This window comes from Stegodyphus dumicola, chromosome 7, assembly GCF_044657685.1.
Source record: "Stegodyphus dumicola isolate Sdum_Otavi_A_Nest chromosome 7, ASM4465768v1".
In the NCBI taxonomy this organism is placed as follows: Eukaryota; Metazoa; Arthropoda; class Arachnida; order Araneae; family Eresidae; genus Stegodyphus; species Stegodyphus dumicola.
In genome coordinates this window covers 197,437,326-197,457,449 of record NC_140774.1, presented here as the reverse complement: position 1 = coordinate 197,457,449, position 20,124 = coordinate 197,437,326, and the positions used below count along the sequence as shown (strand labels likewise).

General features: G+C 34.7%; 1 protein-coding gene across 1 annotated transcript in view; it reads right to left on the bottom strand.

The window, feature by feature from the left end:
• Window positions 1-9,671: 9,671 nt before the first annotated feature.
• The window catches only part of LOC118197653 (follistatin-related protein 5-like), a 299,939-nt gene continuing 289,486 nt past the window's right edge, over window positions 9,672-20,124 (bottom strand). Inside the window, exons 12-14 of the mRNA XM_085821454.1 lie at window positions 19,165-19,345; window positions 15,143-15,349; window positions 9,672-13,925 (exon numbers count right to left, since the gene is read on the bottom strand). Of these exons, the coding sequence (XP_085677580.1) occupies window positions 13,561-13,925; window positions 15,143-15,349; window positions 19,165-19,345 (753 nt within the window). The 3' untranslated portion in view covers window positions 9,672-13,560. The remainder of the gene's footprint in view (window positions 13,926-15,142; window positions 15,350-19,164; window positions 19,346-20,124) is intronic.

The window sequence follows — 20,124 nt, the reverse complement described above, 5'->3', positions numbered from 1 at the left end:
CAACCCAGTTGGGGCAATTTTTTTCCCACCCCAGTTAGGGCAATTTTTTCCCCAACCCAGTTGGGGCTATTTTTCCCCACCCCAGTTGGGGCAATTTTTTCCCCACCCCAGTTGGGGCTATTTTTTCCCACCCCAGTTAGGGCAATTTTTTCCCACCCCAGTTGGGGCTATTTTTCCCCACCCCAGTTGGGGCTATTTTTCCCCACCCCAGTTGGGGCCAATTTTTTCCCACCCAGTTAGGGCTATTTTTCCCCACCCCAGTTGGGGCTATTTTTTCCCACCCCAGTTGGGGCTATTTTTTCCCACCCCAGTTAGGGCAATTTTTCCTACCCCAGTTGGGGCTATTTTTTCCCACCCCAGTTGGGGCTATGTTTTTCCCACCAAAGTTGGGGTAGTTTGGTCAATTTTCCCAGCCCAGTTGGGGCAATTTTTTCCCACCCCAGTTGGGGCAATTTTTATTTTACAGTAAATTTTGGAGAAGTCTAAGGGAGCGATTGTAATTTCGAAAAATCTGAAAGGTTTCAGATTTTAAAAAAAAAATTACGTCCAAATGGGCGTTATTTAATGTTTTGCTTACCTTTATTTATTAAATACTACTTTTCGTCGCCCACTTTTCCAGGAATATAAGTATGTTTAGCAACTGATATGTGCATTGCTGATACATGCTCCGTTTGTTGACTTGGCCAATCGCCTGATTTTCATAGAAGTTGGTTGACGAAGTTTTCCTAGCCTAGGCTTAGTTTCAATTTTATAATTCTGTATTGAAAAATTACAGCCAAAAGTATTGCCTAAGTTTCTTAAGTATTGCCTAAGTTTCTTTTTCCACTAAGAATGCCGACGGTGAATCCTTTATTGATTTGAATAAAAGAACACTCGTATTAATACCGTTAATCTTAGCGAACAACCGCTTCGCAGTTCAGGTATGGATCTATCCAGCAAAAGGAACTTTAATTTAGCTAGAGTCTTACAATTATTGTAAGACTGCAAATTATTAGTAGATCCAAGGGGTAGGTTAGCCCATAAGGGACATTAGTCACAAAACGGCATTTTGCGTCGAGTAACGATATTATATCAACGAATGTATCACTTTTCAAACTGTTGCCACCAAATATTATCACCCTGTTTCCCCACCCCAGTTAGGGCAATTTTTTCCCACCCCAGTTGGGGCAATTTTTTCCCACCCCAGTTAGGACAATTTTCCCCACCCCAATTGGGGCAATTTTTTCCCACCCCAGTTGGGGCAATTTTTTCCCACCCCAATTGGGGCAATTTTTCCCACCCCAGTTGGGGCTTTTTTCCCCACCCCAGTTGGGGCTATTTTTCCCACCCCAGTTGGGGCAATTTTTTTTGCACTCAGTTGGAGCAATTTTTTTGCAATTTTTAGGCATACATCCTTCCGTTAGGCATACATCCTTTGAACACGTAAAAAATATTATAATAACTAAACTCGCTTGGTCTCCTGGAATAGGCATTGCAGTCAATTAGTTTGTATCCCGAAATGCCGGAATAGCAGTAAACTGGGGAAAATAAAGGGTAATTATACTCTTCCTATCTGTGTCATATCTTCTACAATTTCAAAGAACATAGTTTAAAGTAAACTCATTGTTCTACTCGGAACACTTACATGTGTGCCAAATCAATTAGGCGAAATAGTAGTTCTGATAAATGTTTTAATAGGAACTGGCAGCGGGAATCCAACACTGGCGACGTGTTAATATTAGTGGCGTCACTTAAAAATTAAGGCTGTGTAGAAATGTGAATACCTATTTTTGTAAAAAAAGCAACTAGAACTTGCTTAATAGGTATGGCGTTCACTCATAGCGGGAGCGCAATTATGGCAACGCGAACCTGAGACAGGTGATGTGAGAGCAATAGTATGGTGACGCGATATGGTGAGTTTTCCAAATCTTATGTGTAGACGATGGCTTTCTTCTTATTTTGATGGTCAAGAGCGCACAATTTCATCTAGATCGGATTTAAAATTCCTGCGCTTTGTTGAATGAGAAAAATCTGGTTTGGCTAGTGGCAATGCATTTCTTTTAAATAACTTGTTTGCTAAATTTGGGTGACAAATATATTGCGATTTGCAACAGACTTCTTTTATACCCCAGAGCTAAATGATTACATTTGAAAAATTAATATTATCTTATGCTTTGCAGAATGGCAACAAAAAGCTTTACGGATGACCGGAAACATACGTCCTTATTTATGTTTTATTATTAATTTAGCTAAAATGACAGTGCAATTACTGCTAATTTCATTAACATACAAGTAATCCAACCTCATTATTGCTGTTTTATATGCTTATATATTTTCTGTAAAAATGCGTTTCTTTGCGTTTCTAAAAGCGGGCTGTAAACATAAATGTTTGGGAAACACAGGTTTAGTCATTTATTTGAAGTAAATGTGATTATTGTCAGGTAGGATAGGAGCAGTCAAGTACACAACGCAGCGAATATGAAAAGAGAAAAAGATTAACTTTAAATATTCCACTGAAATACAGGCCTTAGGACAACTTTATCTTGTGCGCTGTTTATGCTACAAATGTAGTAATAAATTATGTACCAAACGACAAAGAAGACACAAGCATTCTTTTCTTCACAAGGATTTCTTTTATGAGACTTTAGAAGAAATTCAGTTGAATTCTGAAGTAACCACAAACTCCATGGAAGAGTGAATTTTAAGCAGTTCTACCTTCACGATATCACTTAAGAGAAATTCGTGATGCATTTTGTTAAATAACGGTGATATTTCAAACTACTAGACACTTGCAATCAAATGCGTTCGTCAAGAATGGTGAACACCCATTAGTCATTATACCGGTTCATCTCTGTGATGCACCTTGCCCAAGGTGCATCACAGAGAGCGTTTGATTTTACCCCGCGACAGCAGGCAAGTTGAGACTAACTTCGATTAACCCCATCAGAGGCCGAGCATAAGACCGTTGAATACTGGTAATCCGAATGGCTTAGTTACCAGGTTGATTTTCATGATTTTACACATGTATAGCGTTTTTCTTTGAAAGCCTTATACGAAGGCGTCTCTCCTCACCTGCAGATAACTGTTATGCGCTTTGCTATAATCAAATAACCTAGCCAATTTTGACGAAGAACACTCCAGAGATCGAATCAAAGGATCTTTCACACCTGTTGGTGAATTATGATAATATTAATTAAAATGTACCACGATGGACAAAATTTTTGCATTAAAATAGAGATTTGCATGTATATTTTATCTATGAATTTGACACTGCGTCCTTACCGCACAAAACATCATCAGCAAACACTTTTAAGAGAAAAGATTAACATTGCCGCCCAACCGGTATAGAGGTTAGCATCGCTGGCCGCCGTGCCGAAGGGCCCGGGTTTGAATCCCGGAGTAGGCACGGATGTTTGTAAATGTATAGTGTCGGTGCGGCATGGCGGCACTCTAAATATGCGGCGAGCTGAAAGGCCTCTCGTGTGGTTTGGTGGAAGGGAAGAGGGGGATAAGAGAGTTTTGGTTCCCTGCTCCGAGAACTCAATCTCACTGCAGGTCCACTCCCCCTTTGGGCATATCGTGGAAGTTCAACTTCCACTATTACTCTCCAGGAGAGCAGCGCACCACCCGGATACGACACCAGGCAGCACCGGTCGTCAAATGCTCCTACCAGTCGCTTGGGCGAGCCCGTCGCAGCGGGACATTACCTAGCGACCCCGGGGGAGACCCCCGGGTTACTAGAACCACGCCGCGCTAGGACGTGCCAGACTCCGGGGCCGGCCAATAAGTGACCTTTCCCAGAGCCTTCAGAACCACCAAGTTCATAAATTTTATACCCCCGTGGCCGAGACTGCCTAGGTAAGATCCTAGCCAGTTGCTTCGCAGAGTTCTCTACGTCGACCCCCGGGGGGGGAGTTGATAGTTGATAGTTGACGGGGGACGTGTGCACCATCCCTTTACCGTCGGGGGAGGGAGGCCGTCGGAACCGTCCTCCCCGGGTGCTCTCCATCAAAATTGGGGACGGAACTGAGGAATTGGGGACTGTAATCTGAATGGCGCTCACGGCTGTTGCCAACGGCAGGAGTAAACTAGCGCTCCTTGCTAAAAGGAGTTTCGTGGGCACGGGCTGATTACGTCAGACCAGTGAGCATATGCAACCACAACAAGATGAACATTAAACTTATAGTTCACTGAAATGTAAAAGCATTTTACTGGATTTTATGGTAAGTGTTAGATAAAAAATGAAGATTAAGAACTTAATTCTGGAATTAAAATTCGACATAAGACATGACAGTTTTCCCCAAAATAATTAAAAACCACCTCAAACTCTGCTGGTAAATTCAGAATTAGTATATTTTCTATACTTTTAGTGCACTTAATTTGAACTCTTTGAACAACAAAAGTTGATTGTGGCAATGTTCTTATTTTTTTTGGGCCGGGAAATAAAAATGAAAATCTTTTGAAAAATGGCAACTAAAGACGCAAATTGACTGAAATATACTGCAGCAATGCTGTTAAAGAGGTATCTAGACCAAAGATTAACTAAAAGACTCAGAACGCTCATCTAAATAATTTAAAACTTTCTAAGTTTAAAAATATTTTTGATTTTAATTGTTGATGCCGAAAACAAAAAATAACAATTTTCAAAACCGAAATTTAATGCCAAAATTAAATCTTGAGAGTGACAACGTTGCATGGAAAGGCCTGAAAAATCTTGCATGGCTAGCAAATCGAAATTACACGTATGTCGAATAATGTAAGAGAAATCCCACAATTAAAGTAACAGATTGTTATTTCCCATATGATTTTATTGATCGATCACTTTCCCCAAATGTCTTACAATAATACACAAGAAAGTGAAAATTAAATATTTCCCAAAGCAGTCATTTCTGAATTTTCAGGAGGGCACCGGACATGCTTGTCACCAAATGTATTAGAATCAAAAATATGTTTTCTGAACTGATATTTAATTCTAGTTATGTAAATACGTACTTATTCTTTTCAATTTATGTAGAGCCCCTGAACATTAAAAGCTGATATGAAACTTAAAATATAAATATTTTGGTCAATTTTTCTCATATGAAAATCAAATGTTTCATGCTTTACTTTTTATTAGAATGAGTACAAACTTTTATTAATTCTAATTATGTGGGTCAATAGACTACATAAAAGTTAAGATTTCATAATTTTTACAATATTAATTTTTAAAATTTAAAAATGCTTCACAAGCTGCCATATTAGAAATATACATCTGTGACCAAGGACTGCGAAAATAAAGAACATGTGCACTTTTTAATGGCCATAGAGTACGTCACTTGAATAATGGAACATTTCAGACATATAAGCTGATATATATTAGTTTTAAGCCAAGGTTTAAAAATGAACTATTAGAACTGTGCGCTTTAAGAGGTATATTTATTGAATTACGTAAATGGTGATTGTTGATATGTAATTTAATGCTTGGCCTTATAAGTTTATGCCAGCATAGCTCCAGCATTAAAGTTTCCGCTAATGATTTGTGAGATGTAAGGGTTCAAACTCAGGTCGAACTTCCAGTGTTCATTGGTCTTAACCACTTGGTCACTGACAGGTGGGAAAGAAAAAAAAAAAAAAAAAAACTGAAATGTTTTAGATTTTAAATTACGTCCAAAGGGGCGTTTTTTAACATTTTGTGTGTTAACTTTCTTTATTAAATATCATGTTCCTCGTACTTAAACCATAAGATCCAGTGCAACAGCAATATCGCAAAATAGTTTTAAAACGAGCATATCTTTAGAATTTCCGATACAGAGACTCACGCGCTGGAGATAAAAATGTTTTTTCTGCACAACGTTGCCATTGCTCGCTTTGAAATCCTTGAGTTTGTTAATCAAAAATTCGTCAAAGTTTTAAAAAATAGGAAATCGATCATAAAACAAATTTCAAATTTCAAATTGGGTCTTCCACATGCTCATATTCGTTGGAGGATTACGTTATTCAAAATTCGATGACTCTATGTACCGTTGTTTTATCACAATACGAGAAATATACATACATTTATGCAGATTTTTCATTATTTAATTTTTTCAAATATAATGCAGGACTCTAACATTTTGTGGCAACAGTTTGAAAAGTGAACCGACATTTATGAGTCCGACGCAAAATGCCAAAACGAAACTAATAGTCCTTCGGGATTCAAATCTCTTTGGACTAAAAATGCTGATGTATGTATGATAATGATGTACCTCAAATCTCACCAAAGACATTACTTGCAGTGGAAAGTAGCTGCCCTGTCGGTATAGTGGCTCGTGAAGCTATCTAATGTGCCTAGATGGATGCCGGTCTTGCTTCAACTTGTACCTGTACATGATAAATGGTGCCCAAACGGGATAGTGGTTAGTGACGCTGACTGCCATACCGAAGAACCCGGATTTGTATTCCCGATAGGCATGGATGTCTGTAAGCGTATAGTGTCCACATGACATGGAGGCATTTAAAATATTTGGCAAGCCAAAAATCCTCTCAAGTGGTTGGCAGTAGGAAAAGAGAAATGGAGACACTCGGATCCCTCCTAGTTATCTGGCTGCAGGCCACGAGGCACAGGTGGAGCTCAGAGCTCAGACTGGACTATAAAAAAGTAAAGTGCAACACAACGTATAACTAGCATTTTGGAAAAAATTCTTTCTGTCAAAACTGATGATGAAGATATCATGAGTAATAAATGGTAAGCAATTTTTGAGGCAATGTGAAAATAAATAAGGGTGGAAATTTTGATGCAGGAAGAGCTGATAAAATGCGAGTGTGCTTCAAGGCAGTCGAGGTGAGAGTGATTGAAACAGTAGAAACGTGAATGAAGCTGTCGAGGTCACATGGTGCGAAGAATTTCTAGGATTAAGAACGAAAGCTTCGCCAAAGCAGGAGGGTTTAGTCAAACAGAAGACGGTAAAATATACGTGAAGCTTACTTTACAGGGGCTATCCATCCAACCTGAATGCTGTTTTGCTCATGTGCAAAATAGCTGTCATGGCGGTGTCGATGATCACGTTTGTCAAAATTTCAGACTTCTGGGAGAACTTTTTTCCCCTCAGTATTGACGAAAATCAGTGATCCATGCAAGTAAATTAATTAAGGGTTTATTTATTTTGAGTAAAAAAAAAAAGGGTTTTCATCCGCAGAGAACCCGTTGGCGCTTCGGGAAAGAACCCGTTGGCGCCGTTGCATGTTTACTCGCCAAGCTGAGCCGAGCCGTAAACGTGGTTTTTAATGTATGTAAATTCACGTTAGCAAACAGTGGTAGTAAAAATTCACAGATAATAAGTATGTAGATGTAAAACTAACAGGTTAAACGTGATATACGAAAATAAATTTGTATTAAATTCAAGTTAGCACAGAAAACAATGTATTAAGCATAACGGGAAGTAGAAATTCATTTAAAAAATAAAAATTAGTATTGTTATACTTACGTTTACATTATACTTCTATGTATTTTCTCTAATTCATATAGAATACTAATATTTCTATTACAAGTGTCATTTTTCATTATTAAGTACTTGGCCTGTTGATTGATGTATTTCGGTAAGAGCCATGCCCATGTAATAAATTAATGAATGCATGACCTTTAATACATCCATTTTAAATAGTTTTCAGTACTTTTTTTTTTTTTTCAAGTTACTTGCATACAGCTTAAAGCATTTTACGTTGCAACAAATACCTGTCCTTTTTCATAATATATTTCACAATACAAATAACCTTCAACAGTAATCAAATTTTCTTCAGTAGCATTGTTAAGTTAATAAAACTAGAACTTTATACATTTAAAAATTATTTTAGGATTTGGAAACCTCATGGTTCTGCGTGCTTACAGCTGTTAATAATTAAGAACATAACGTGAACATCATGTTACAAATTAGCATTCACCCCTCCCGCCATATTTTCTTCCTTTGATCCTGAACTGACGAGCCGAGAACCGCCATCTTTCGACGAAAACTTCTTTAATTATGCGAAAATATTTCTATCTATTCGTTGTTAAAAAAATTCAGAAAAAATAACAATAAATAAGAGAAGAAGAATATAAATCTCCAAATGCGAACAACGACTACCTTCGCACAAGCGAATCGGATGAATTAGCTAGGTTACCATGTTTGAACTATTATCGCCAAAGTTGGCGATGTTTACATTTACCGGGTTCTCTGCGGAAGTGCTTCCAAAAAAAAAAATCTATGAAAATCAGAGTTTAAATTATCATGAAAAGACATGAATCAAAAAACGAATCCTATAAGTTCTTTAGGGTTAACATTGTGTTCCTCTGTTTTCTATGCATCTAGTGCTTTGACGACGAGAATTTGTCCCTCCTTGATTTACCAGCACAGTAGTCAAGTTGGTTTTACTTTCTTTCTTTATCTGTATGTTCTTTGCATGGTATTTAGAAATTTAGACATTGGTTGAAAGAAGATCTAGTACCACAGCAATGGTTACAACTACAGGTTCGTTCCAAAATACAATAATATATTAACAGAAATGCTGGTAGATGGCAACACGTATGTGAACAATTTTACATAGAGCAGGAGAATATTTCCAAAAGAAATTCAAGTAAATTAAAGATTCAGGGTGCTCTCCAGTGGAGTTAACAGCTGCAATAAGGCATGGCGATACCCAGTGTACTTTCCACAAAGCACAGGAGTTGGTCTTGCTCTAACCTGTGCCTGCAATGGAAGACACAAAATGTTTCTGATCTTCCTATTTCCATTAATGAACTGATTAAATGATTTAAAGTTAATGGTTATTCTTAAATGTTGATCATCAGGTTAGTTGCATAGAAAAAACAAGCTTTTTTTTAATACAAAAACCATGCTAAATCGATATATTTAAATTAATGTTTTATACATAAAATTTTAGTTGCTCTGTCTCACTTGTTTTAGTGTGAAGAAAATTGCTAGTTCTGTTTTTCAAATCACTACATTATTCTTCATTAAAATGAAAAACACTTTTCTTTATTATAAAGAAGAAAGGGTTTTTAATTGCATTAAAATCCATTGGCGGAATCAGAATCAGGAGAGGAAAAAAAAAAAATGGAAATCAGAAGAAACTGCATGGTCTTTCTATCTGAAAAGAATGTTCAACACATCACATATAAATTTTAAATTGTTTTTCACAGTAGCATATTTTCCTAAATAGAATGAAAGAGCAGCAGGTATTATTTTTATTTATATTAAATAATTGGATTAAATATGAAATGTATAATCATTATTAGATAATTTGAAAGTTTTTCTTATATTCAAAATCAGAATCAATTTTAAAATTATGTAAATGCCAAGTTGCAGTTCTTTAATCCAAAAGATAGCTTTTACTGACATGAATTTCTGTCATCCATGGTATATATCTTTAACAGTAGATCAGAATCATGAAATTACAAATTTAACCTTTGAAACTATAATCCTGGAAATTTCTAAAATTTCTGCGATAATTGTTACTTATTATTAGTATCTTTAATGTTTGTTCTTTATCATATTCTTTCTGTTATATTTAGAATCGAAGTTATTCTCGTAACTTCTGTAATAAGTAAATATTCACTTCTAATTTACCATTTAACTGGATGGAATAAGTCAATAATTCTTATATGTATTTAATTATTTATTTGTATGCATTTATTTTTTAATTTTGGGATATTACAGATTTATTTCATGGTGTTTTAATGAAAGACTAAAGACATTAAATGTTGATAATATATTTATTCAAAAATGTGTTTCAGAATTCAAATTCTCTTTGTAAAGCTATGCAGATCTATTTGATTAGGATTAGGATTCACAGACTATTTATCGTTTAGGTTTTTGATTAAAAGAGAACAGAAATAGTGTCAACACTTTTTCAGAAATTGTTTTATTAGATGTGATGTGTCAACTGTACATTTTGCTATACAAGTGAATTCATAGACTAGAAGGATAAAACGTAAGTAAAAGTAATGAATAATATTTCTATTCCAGCAGTGCACAACTAAAGTAGAAAGAGAAGGTACTTGAATCTATAGATATAATAATAATAATAATAATAATAATAATAAAAAGGTAAATTCTTATGATTAATTTTTTGTTTCAGTATTTTAATTTACCTTGGTATGTGTAATTCACACATAATGAATACTGTTTACTTGAAAAGCTAGGAACACTGCATCTTATATGACTTCTTATACATTTTTATGTGACAATCTTTTCAATAATGAACCCACAAATTTAAAAAAAAAAAAAAAAAAAAAATTTGCAGTTTACAGAGGTTTAATTTTTGCAATTCATATAGGGTATTTTTATTTGTTTTGCCCAGTCAGAAATGTCTGTTACTTCAGCATTAGTTGCAATTATTCTAATCATAAAATTCCCTTCAAATAAATGAAAATGAATAAAAAACTATAAATAATTTAACTGTTATTTTTTATAACAGTTAACTTATAACAAGAACAAGAATTTATGATAAAATATCTAAATAATACTTAATTTGTTAAAGGAATTAAAAATTGAATTAGAAAAGTAAATGAGAAAGCTAATGAAACATTTTAAGAACTAAAATGCTACTTGCTTTTTTTATTGCTTTTATAAGTATATATTTATCACACAAATCTCATATTTCAAAAATAATCAGAGGATATAAAGTACATACGTTATCTGTGTTTCTTTATAATTATTAATAGTCTTTATATCATAATTTGTATTTATGAATACGTTTGACAATTCTGAAGTTAATTTTTAATGCAGAATGCTAACCAGTTATTATACTTGAATTATTATGAATGTAAATTTTATTTGCAATATTTAAATATACATAATATATTGTCAAATATTTTATGGTCATACATTGAACATTTAACAGCACTTTTCAAATGAACAATTTGTAGAAAACTGAGATCAGTATAAATTATTAGAATTATTATTTTACATCCTTACATTGCCATAGTTGTGCACTACTATTGTAAGTATTTTTTTCCTTTTCTTTTTTAAATACAGGGGAACAACGGTATAAAAGGCAAATGGATAATTCATATAATAAACACAAAAATGTTGAATATATTTGAACACAAAGCATTCAAATTTATTCATAAGCCTTTTTTCCCATTAAAAATCATTTAAATAAGAGTAATATTCAAATTACAAAAAAATGTGATAAAAATTATAGTCCAATTAATATAATGTTAACAGTGTTGATTTATATTAATATTGGAAATAATTTCATTTTATTCATTAAAATATCTAACATATATTTCTCAAGTTAAACTAGCATAGAAATTTTGCAAATTTGCAATGCATGTAAAAGAAGACCAATTTAGAATAAACTTTAGAATCCCATGAAGAAATTTTTTTAACTTTAATTCATATTTCTAAACGGGCATCTGAAAGCATATTGATTATTGGTATCAGCCATTGTTTTTTTGTCTGGAAACATACTTATGTAATCTTGTGAAAAGGTATTTGAATAATATTTACTCAGAATCCATATTATGCAAAACTGAATAATAAAATTATGACATGAGATATTCTTAGAATTTAAAGCTTTTTTAAACATGGAAACATAAATACTTGTTGAATTTTTGAAACTTTGGATATTTCTTTGATTAAATTACTTTTCTTTTTTTTCCTTTTTTTAATCAAGAAATAATTTGCATACTTGATTATTTTCATATTAATAAACCTATTTCTATCCTTGAGAAAATAGAGGTAAATGCTATACAACGATTTTATAAGTATTAGAACAATAATGCATGTACATCAGACATTATACATGGATAGTATGTGCAAAAATGCTGAGAATTTCTCAAAGCTACATTCAGCTCAAAGGGTCACCAGTTTTCCAATAAATGTTATTAGAATTTTTTATAATAATAAGTGCTAATTTCTATGACTTCTAAAATTTTAGTTCAGTTGTAAACGAATTTTTAAATTGTTTGTGTACCTACTTATCTGATCCAAATATTCCAAAGGCAATGATCAGAGGAAAAGTAGAAGCTAAACATTTAACACTGTATTTTTATAAAATTTTGATTTATTTGTAATAATTATAATTTGGGTACTTACACATTAGCACAACTACCTTAGGAGAAGTCATCAAATTTTCAGAATCTGCTTTACTCTGGCAACCATGCACCTGATAATTGATTAATTTTTATAAACAATGTTGCCATCTTCATATGTGTTCTACTTGTTGCATTTGGAGTTCCAACAGTTTCTAAAATAAACCCACAAATTTAGATTTTTTTTTATTATTAAAAAATATCTAACAAATTGTGATATTTTTATCTTAAAAATCAATTTCGAAAATTTCGAAATATGTGTTTGCAGGTTTTGCCTTTGATAGAAAAAACTGTGGTAAATTTTCCACATAAGGTAAGAATTTTGCCACAAAATCATTAACGAAAATAGAATCTTTCGGTCTGTTTTTAAAAATTGAAATTCCCTTTGGAGCAAAAGAAGCAAAAGTCTACTAATAAGTAGATGTAATAATTAATTTTCATGTTAAATACCTAATTAAAATATAAAACATTTTACATTTTAGAATATAGAGGTAAATGCTAAAATAAATAAATTTATAATAAATTGCAATTATAAATAAATTATTGCATCAATTTTTTTTCTTATGCAAATAATCGTCAAGCTGCACTGAGGTAGTTTCACTAATATGTAAGCACTATGATTTGTTAGTAAATAATTTTGAATAAACAAAAGGAATTAGGCTGCTTGAATGTAGCTTTAATTAACAGAGTTGGCAGAAGCTTTGGGTGCAACATTCATTGTAGCAAAAGTGGTTTCGGCTCATGCAAGCAAATAGCAGAGCGTCAGTTCTAATAAACCCCGAATCAAAAGTCCACTTTTTAAATTAGTTGAATTATTTAATAATATTTTGTATTTAGTATAGGGTTTTTATGCATTTGCATAATTCTTAAATAGCTGGTATACACCATTTTCAAGATGCACGTATTTTCTCTGTAAATGTATTCACAAAGCTGACAACATATGCCATTGCAGAATGAGCCGAGGTGCAAAGTGCTTTTTGTTTTTCTTTTGCATGGGACGAGAGAAAGAATCATGTGACAGGAATGAGAACTTGCTCTTTCTGAGCGCAGAACCATTTTCTGCACTTCCCAACACCTTAACTTTACACAGCAGCTTTGGCAGCAGCTGAAAATGGACTTTGCATTGCTTAAGAGTAGGTTGAAACATCTTAAACTTGAAAATTTACAGATAAATAGAGAAATTTAGTTTTTAATTTTAGTGGAAGGGGTCTTTCTCATTAGTGTTATTCTAAAAGTAGAAATCACTTTAAATTTCCCAAGACAGTGAGATATTTAAGATTTGTATTTACACAATGGATACAAATTTGCACAATTGAAAATTAGAACTATTTTGTCATGTACTCGTTCATCATGTAAACGTGATTTTTAACTTAAGAAAAATATTTAAAGGGAATAAATCTAGATTTGCATATATTATCAAGGCATTCAACTATAATTGTCTTTCATCTGTGTGCATTAAAGCCGTACTGCAAGGCTAAGGTGTTGTCGGTTTGTCTCCCGACGGTCGGCGTGGTCATTTACAAAGAGCCGGGCCAAAGTCTCAATTTATTTCAAGGTGCTTTTGCCCATACTACCATTCTGGGATGGACCGTGCTTCCTATTTCACAGTTCACGGTCCTGGTTTTCCCATTGACAACAAATATAGCTTCATTGGCAGTGGTCACCATGTAGGTTCCGAAGACCCCTGCACTGGAAATGGGACGGTTGGTGTTGCCCCATTCTGCGACCACCGGATCCATGGAGCGGCCGATGCCAGTAATCATTTCCACTTTGCCATCAGCCAGATTCACAAAAAGAATATCCTCTTTGGTGGAAGAGCTGGCATACAGGTCATAATTATGAGTTGTTCGAGAAGGGAAGAAGGTGATGTCTCCTATCTGAAGGGTGGTCTTAACATCGAACAGGAATCTTAAACCTAATAAATACAAATAAGTCTTAATGCGTGAATTTATTCTCTTACACTTCAAATGTAATATATGCAAGGTGAACAACGGAAAAACATTTGATATAATATAAGAATTTCAATTTGATATAAAATTCATTATGGGTCCAAAAACCTCAATATAAATACAAATGAATTTTAAATCTTTAAATTTGCAATGGAATGTATTATTTTTTTCATTACTCAGCAAAATATACAGCTTTTAAGGATACCTGCATTTGCACAAACATAAAAGTCCAGGTCTTCAAGAGAATATACTAATGGTGCTTCATTGAAGCTGACTGCCAATCTCACCTATTATTTACCTCAGATTTAGTTGAATGTTTGCAGTCTAGCACTTGTTGCCTTTCATTTGAGGTGGAATATATGCTGCTTATGGGCACAAATAAAGTCACTAATCTATCTGTCACAATATAATGTCAGTGTTAGTTGACTGGCTGTATCCTTGCAAGTTTAGATTTAATATTCAAAACCAGGAATTAAACCAAAATATAAAATTATATATCACCGAAGAAACAGAAAATTCTTCTTCTGATTACACTTTATTTTCAAGTATTTTTATTCTCATTTAAAATACAGAGGATTAGAAAAGTAATGATGGAATTTATTGCTATTTTGTGTGGTTATAACAGTTATGAAACAGTTTTATTGTAGTTATTGACTAGATAGATATTGAGAAGCACTGCAATATTTATATGTTTGTACCTTTAAATCCATGGCATATAACAAAAGGATATTAAATCATGATCTAAGCTCGAGGAACAACAGCATTCATATACTGACAGTCGCTGAAGTGATTCTTCTAGCAGATGAGCAAAATGCTCATTTATGAGCAATGTTTTCTGATCATTGCAAGAGAAAAAAAAATATGGCTGTGCATGACTTTGGTATGATCCATCCCAAATATTGTCCTCGAAAATAAGCATTTAACACAGTCTGTAAATCGTTACAAAAATGGTGGCATTGAGGCAAAGAGAAAGATATGCGTTCTATGACTTAAAGGAAGACACTAAAGTTGAACTGTTTATGGATACACACTGATATTATTAAATTCAAAAGCAAAACTCTACTAAAACTGAAAACCCCATTATTATTTTTAGAAAATTTAATCTGATATTTAATAGCATAAAATATAATATATCATAAGAGTACTACTATTACATAAATAAATTATGAGTGGAATAAATTACCATTTTCAGTGATCTGCTGTGCCACTATGACCACACTGTTATTGCCTCTTTCTAATGTTACGACATGCCTGGAATCTGGGGATACGTAAGGGCGTCCAAAAAGTGCCGTTTTGTGTGCCACTACAGTGTCTGTCAAATAATCCAGTACAACTTGCCCAGTGGGACGGCCAGTTATGGGCTCCCTGCATTCCAGTATAGCAAAACCTCCTGCAATTATGTCTTAGAATTATTATATTTAACAGACTTTCCCCCCTTTTCCTGTTTCTTATAGGAAAGGAGTAAATGCTCATGGACAATAAAGAAACAATAACTTTGCAATTTCAAAGTGATTAACAATACTATGGTTTAAAGAATGAAAACAGTCGAGCTATACAAAGCTTGCAGAAAAAAGAACTTTAAATACCATATATTCCTGCATATAACATGCACTTTTAATAAAAAAAATTAGATAGAAATTTACGGGTGCCTGTTATATGCCGGATTTATAAATATGATAGATTAAAACAAAACAAATATCAGCATACAAAAACTAGATTTTTATATATAACTAAATGCTGTTTATTTAAAAAGAAATGATGTTGCTTATGACCTTACAAATTTTCATTACCGGATGATATGAAAAGTTTGTAAAGACATTAGGTACTTTTTTGAAGCAGGCAAGATGAAAAATGAGCAAACGCCTTCGCCGGGAATCGAACCACGGACTTCTGGAATACCGGCCAAGTGTGCAGACCACCACACCACGAAGGCACGCTAGGAAGGCGGGAGAAATACCTTATAAGTTCATCGTGTTCATCTTCCGTTACATCTCCACGCACATCATCGAATTCTGTTTCATTTTCACAATCATCGATAGTCTGATTCATAAATAAGTAATCATAATGCTTTCCATCTTGCACCAACACCAAAAATATCCTTGCTGTAGCATGATTTCCATTTTCTTTCGCAAACTGAATGACGTTGCATTTGAAAGCAGCACTGTGTTGTTTCCTTTGGTAGTAGCCATATTTGCTACTAAAAGGAATACCAGATCAACTACCAGGAATACTAGATATTTCAACTAAAGCCTTCGATGTTCACTTCAAAAAACTACAGAAAAAGAAAAACACATGAATCTTAATTCTGCGAATTCATTCGGTTCAGAAGGTCATTATTTACCCAAATTCTGTCCCGATCTTTAATTTCACTCCAACACTAAATAAAATACCTTGTTACTGAAGAAACAACCATTTTAGCATAAATTTGTACGATCAGTAATTTGACTCCATTGCTGCATATCTGCTTGGCATACATCTCAAACCCAAACATTCCACACAGATACACTGCTCGACACTGAGAATGCAACACCAAAAAAGAGTGGTCAGAAAGTGATGAAATTTGGAAAATAGACGGAGACAGCAAGCACCAATAAGTGATATTTATTTCAAAATGATAGTCAGAATACACAGCGACAACGGCGCCGGCGCAGTAGGATGTAGGACCACAGCGGACAGCGATGCACGAAGAAACAGGCCTAGGCATAGAGTCAATAAGAGTGCGAATGGCGTCCTGAAGGATGGCTCTCCATTCCCTTTCAACCATTTGCCACAGTTAGTCTTCCGAACGAGGGAGGAGCAGAGTCTGCAAACGGCGTCCAATAGCATTCCACGCATGTTCGATTGGTGACAGGTCAGGAAAGTACGGTGGCCAGGGAAGCATCTGTATACCTTGTAGAGCATGTTGGAAGATGCGAGCACTGTGTGGTCGGGCGTTATCCTGGTAAAAAATTGCATTAGGCAGCCCCTGAAGGTAGGGGATTATCACCAGCCGCAGTACATTATCCAAGTATCATTGACAAACCTGGAATCGTAGGCAATAGCGCCCCAAACCATTATGCCACGTTGTCGCGCGGTGGGGCGTTCCATAGTTACTGCCACGTCGGCGCCACACACGTATGCGGCGACTGTCACTGGATAAACAGAAGCGTGGCTCACTTGAGAACACGACATTTCGCCATTCTGTCATCCACATCGCTCCAGTCCGGCACCATTCTAAACGTTGGCGTCTATGCTGTGGGGTCAATGGCAGTCATCTTAACGGACGCCGTGAGTGCAGGCCAAGTTCAACCAATCGACGGGAAATGGTTCTGGTCGACACGGGAACATCCAGGGTATCTTTCTGCAGCATCTTCTACAAGCTATGTGTATACAGGTTTAGAAAGTCTCCAACATCTTGTTAGACTGGGATAGCGCAACCGCACGGGAGCCTGTTTACGCGAACTGTGTTCGCCTGAGTCGTCCATCTGCTGGAAGTGCCTTCGTTGATGGCGGCCTGGCATTCTCTCCTATTACACGTATCCTCCGGGACAAAAACCAACTTTCTTCGATAATTCGTCTGGCATAAATAACGATACGAATATTGCCCATTCTGCACATTCCTTCCCTTATATCTTACTTCACGTGCGTCGGAGAGTTGCGCATTTCACATCATTCGCATAACTCAGTGACGCGAGTCTACTCTAAAATTTGCACAATTTTCTAACCACTCCTTCTTGGTGCTGCATTTTTAATGTCCAGCAGTGTACATCGTTGATCTGATGCCAACCTGGCGAGTCATTATTTATTATAGTTTCCTTTCCTTTTATTATACTACTTTCAAAACATGACAACTGTAATGACTCATGTAGCGATACCTACAAATTTTTTTATGTTAGTATTGGAATAATAAAGGAGTGTGGTAACCTTTTATGTTGACATTACTCTTGGCGATGATTACAAATTTCAGTTGCGCTAAAAAATGTTGACGAGGAAAAATTTACCAAAATTTTCTTTCCATATGCTAAAAATAGATTTTGTTGATGATACTCATAGACCCAAAGATTACATTTAGATCATAAATACTTCGTTATTTCATAAATAGCGATTTCATATTTTTAATTTTATAATTTCTACATGCCATCTTTCTAGATTTAAACTGATGATCTATTATCCGGAAAAATCCCAAATCCGGAATCGCGGAAGTCCAGATTTCGGACTTTGTACTGTAATAAATACGGAATATGTACTTTACCTAGCTAAATAAACTTATTCTTTTAAAACCATGTTTAAAGCAAAAACGCAAGACACAAACATAATAGCAATAATAACCAAATATCATAATTTCAAATGGTGCATTTCTTTATCAAACAATTCAAAATACATTAAAAATAAACCATTTTCATTTAAAGTTAGTTCTCGTAGTTATAGTTAGTAGAAGATTTAGTCTGCATACTGTTAAGCAGTCTTGAAAATCTCAGTATGTAATTACTAACTGTTAATCTTGCGCTGGATTCTAAGTGGTTTTTTCCATTTTGAAGGAGAAAAATTTTGTTTTCCTCAAGAAATGAAGAGAACATATAACTTACATTTTTAGTTATCATGCGCTTCTAATGAAGGTCATTAACACATTCAATCGAATCATTTGCTTAAGTAAACAAATCATTAGTCGCATGGATTGCGAAAACCCGATTCTCCAGTCTAGTTGGCATAGGTGTTCCATAAATATGTTTCTTTTAGTATGCGCATCTTAGGTTCTAGTAAAGGCGGTCACCCCAAAATGACTTGGTGGTCCACAGGCCGATCGCGATCAACTTAATGCCCACCCCTGATTTAAAACTATCATATTTTATTCATTTTAGCTCTGCTGCCACAAAGCTCAAATTATAACAGAACATCCTATTAAAAAAAATAAACTTTCAAAATCAAAATGCTATTCTGTTAAGGGGATCTGATAATATACGAAGCTTCTTAAATTTATGAAATCAATTCATTATTGCATGTTCGCGTACAATTCTTTTGTGTCGCAGCTAGGGTTTTCAGCACCCAGGGACAACTGAAGATTTCGCGCCCCCTACTGCTTGCCAAGGATGGAAAACATTTAATTTTAAAATGTCGTAACATCAGTTTGGCGCCCCTTGGATTCTGCGCCCGGAGACAGATGCCCCCTTGCCCCCCTCTAGCTACGCCCCTGGTGAGGAACCTAAGTGCCAGTACATAAAATCTTACCTAGTGTGGAGAAATCAGCTGTTTTTGGAGCACAGTTGTACGGTGTGAGGTCAACAGTCTTTATATATTTCATGGCTTGTAAGTCTAACTTGTACATTCCTCTTTGATTAGTGTGGACAACATATCCGTATTTCCATCCATGGCCTAAATCTTGAGTGGGGGGAATGAAAAGGCCACTCACCTAAAATAAAAATTTTAAAAATATGCTTTATCAAAGTATTAAACACAAAAGCATAACTTGACACCCAAAATACCAATTCCAAATTGCACATTCTAAGTACCCGAAAAACTGAAAACTTTGATTTCATGTTTCGATTAATTTTTTTATTTGCATAATAAAAAAAATCTATGTATTTAGAATAGTTTCATAAATACTGTTACGAATTTTGTAGTTAGTTAACTATTTTTAGTAGAATTATAATTACAATTATTTTATTTCCCGCGCAGTGCAGCGCGAGATAAATTTTTTAAGAGAAAGCTACGCTGAAAAGTAAAAATATAAGAGCATGTGCATTTAACATTGAATAAATGGATATCTCTTTTATTTGTATTGAAATTAAATAAATGCAATTGACTACTGTGTTAGCTATAACCGTAATTCCATCCTCTTGTTGATTTCCAGGAATCTCGGGAAGCAAAGAAACTACTAGAACTCTATCCCAACCAATTTAAAAAACTTTAACCCTTTGCGGCACAGTGTGTCCGGTCTGGACACAGCTAAAAATTTCCTTCTGTATGCCCAGAAAGATCAAATAAAAAAGGATTCATAGGTTACTATAGGTTACTCTTTATTTACAGTTCTTGTTCTTTATTTACAGTAGATGGCAGCTCAACACAAACCAGTCCATATATTTTAGCCATGTTGAGTTTTTTAAGACCCTCATTTTTCAAAGAAATCTTCCAGATTTTTTTTAGGGTGTAAAAGGAATTGTTTGAAAAGAAATTTCTATGTTATTTTTT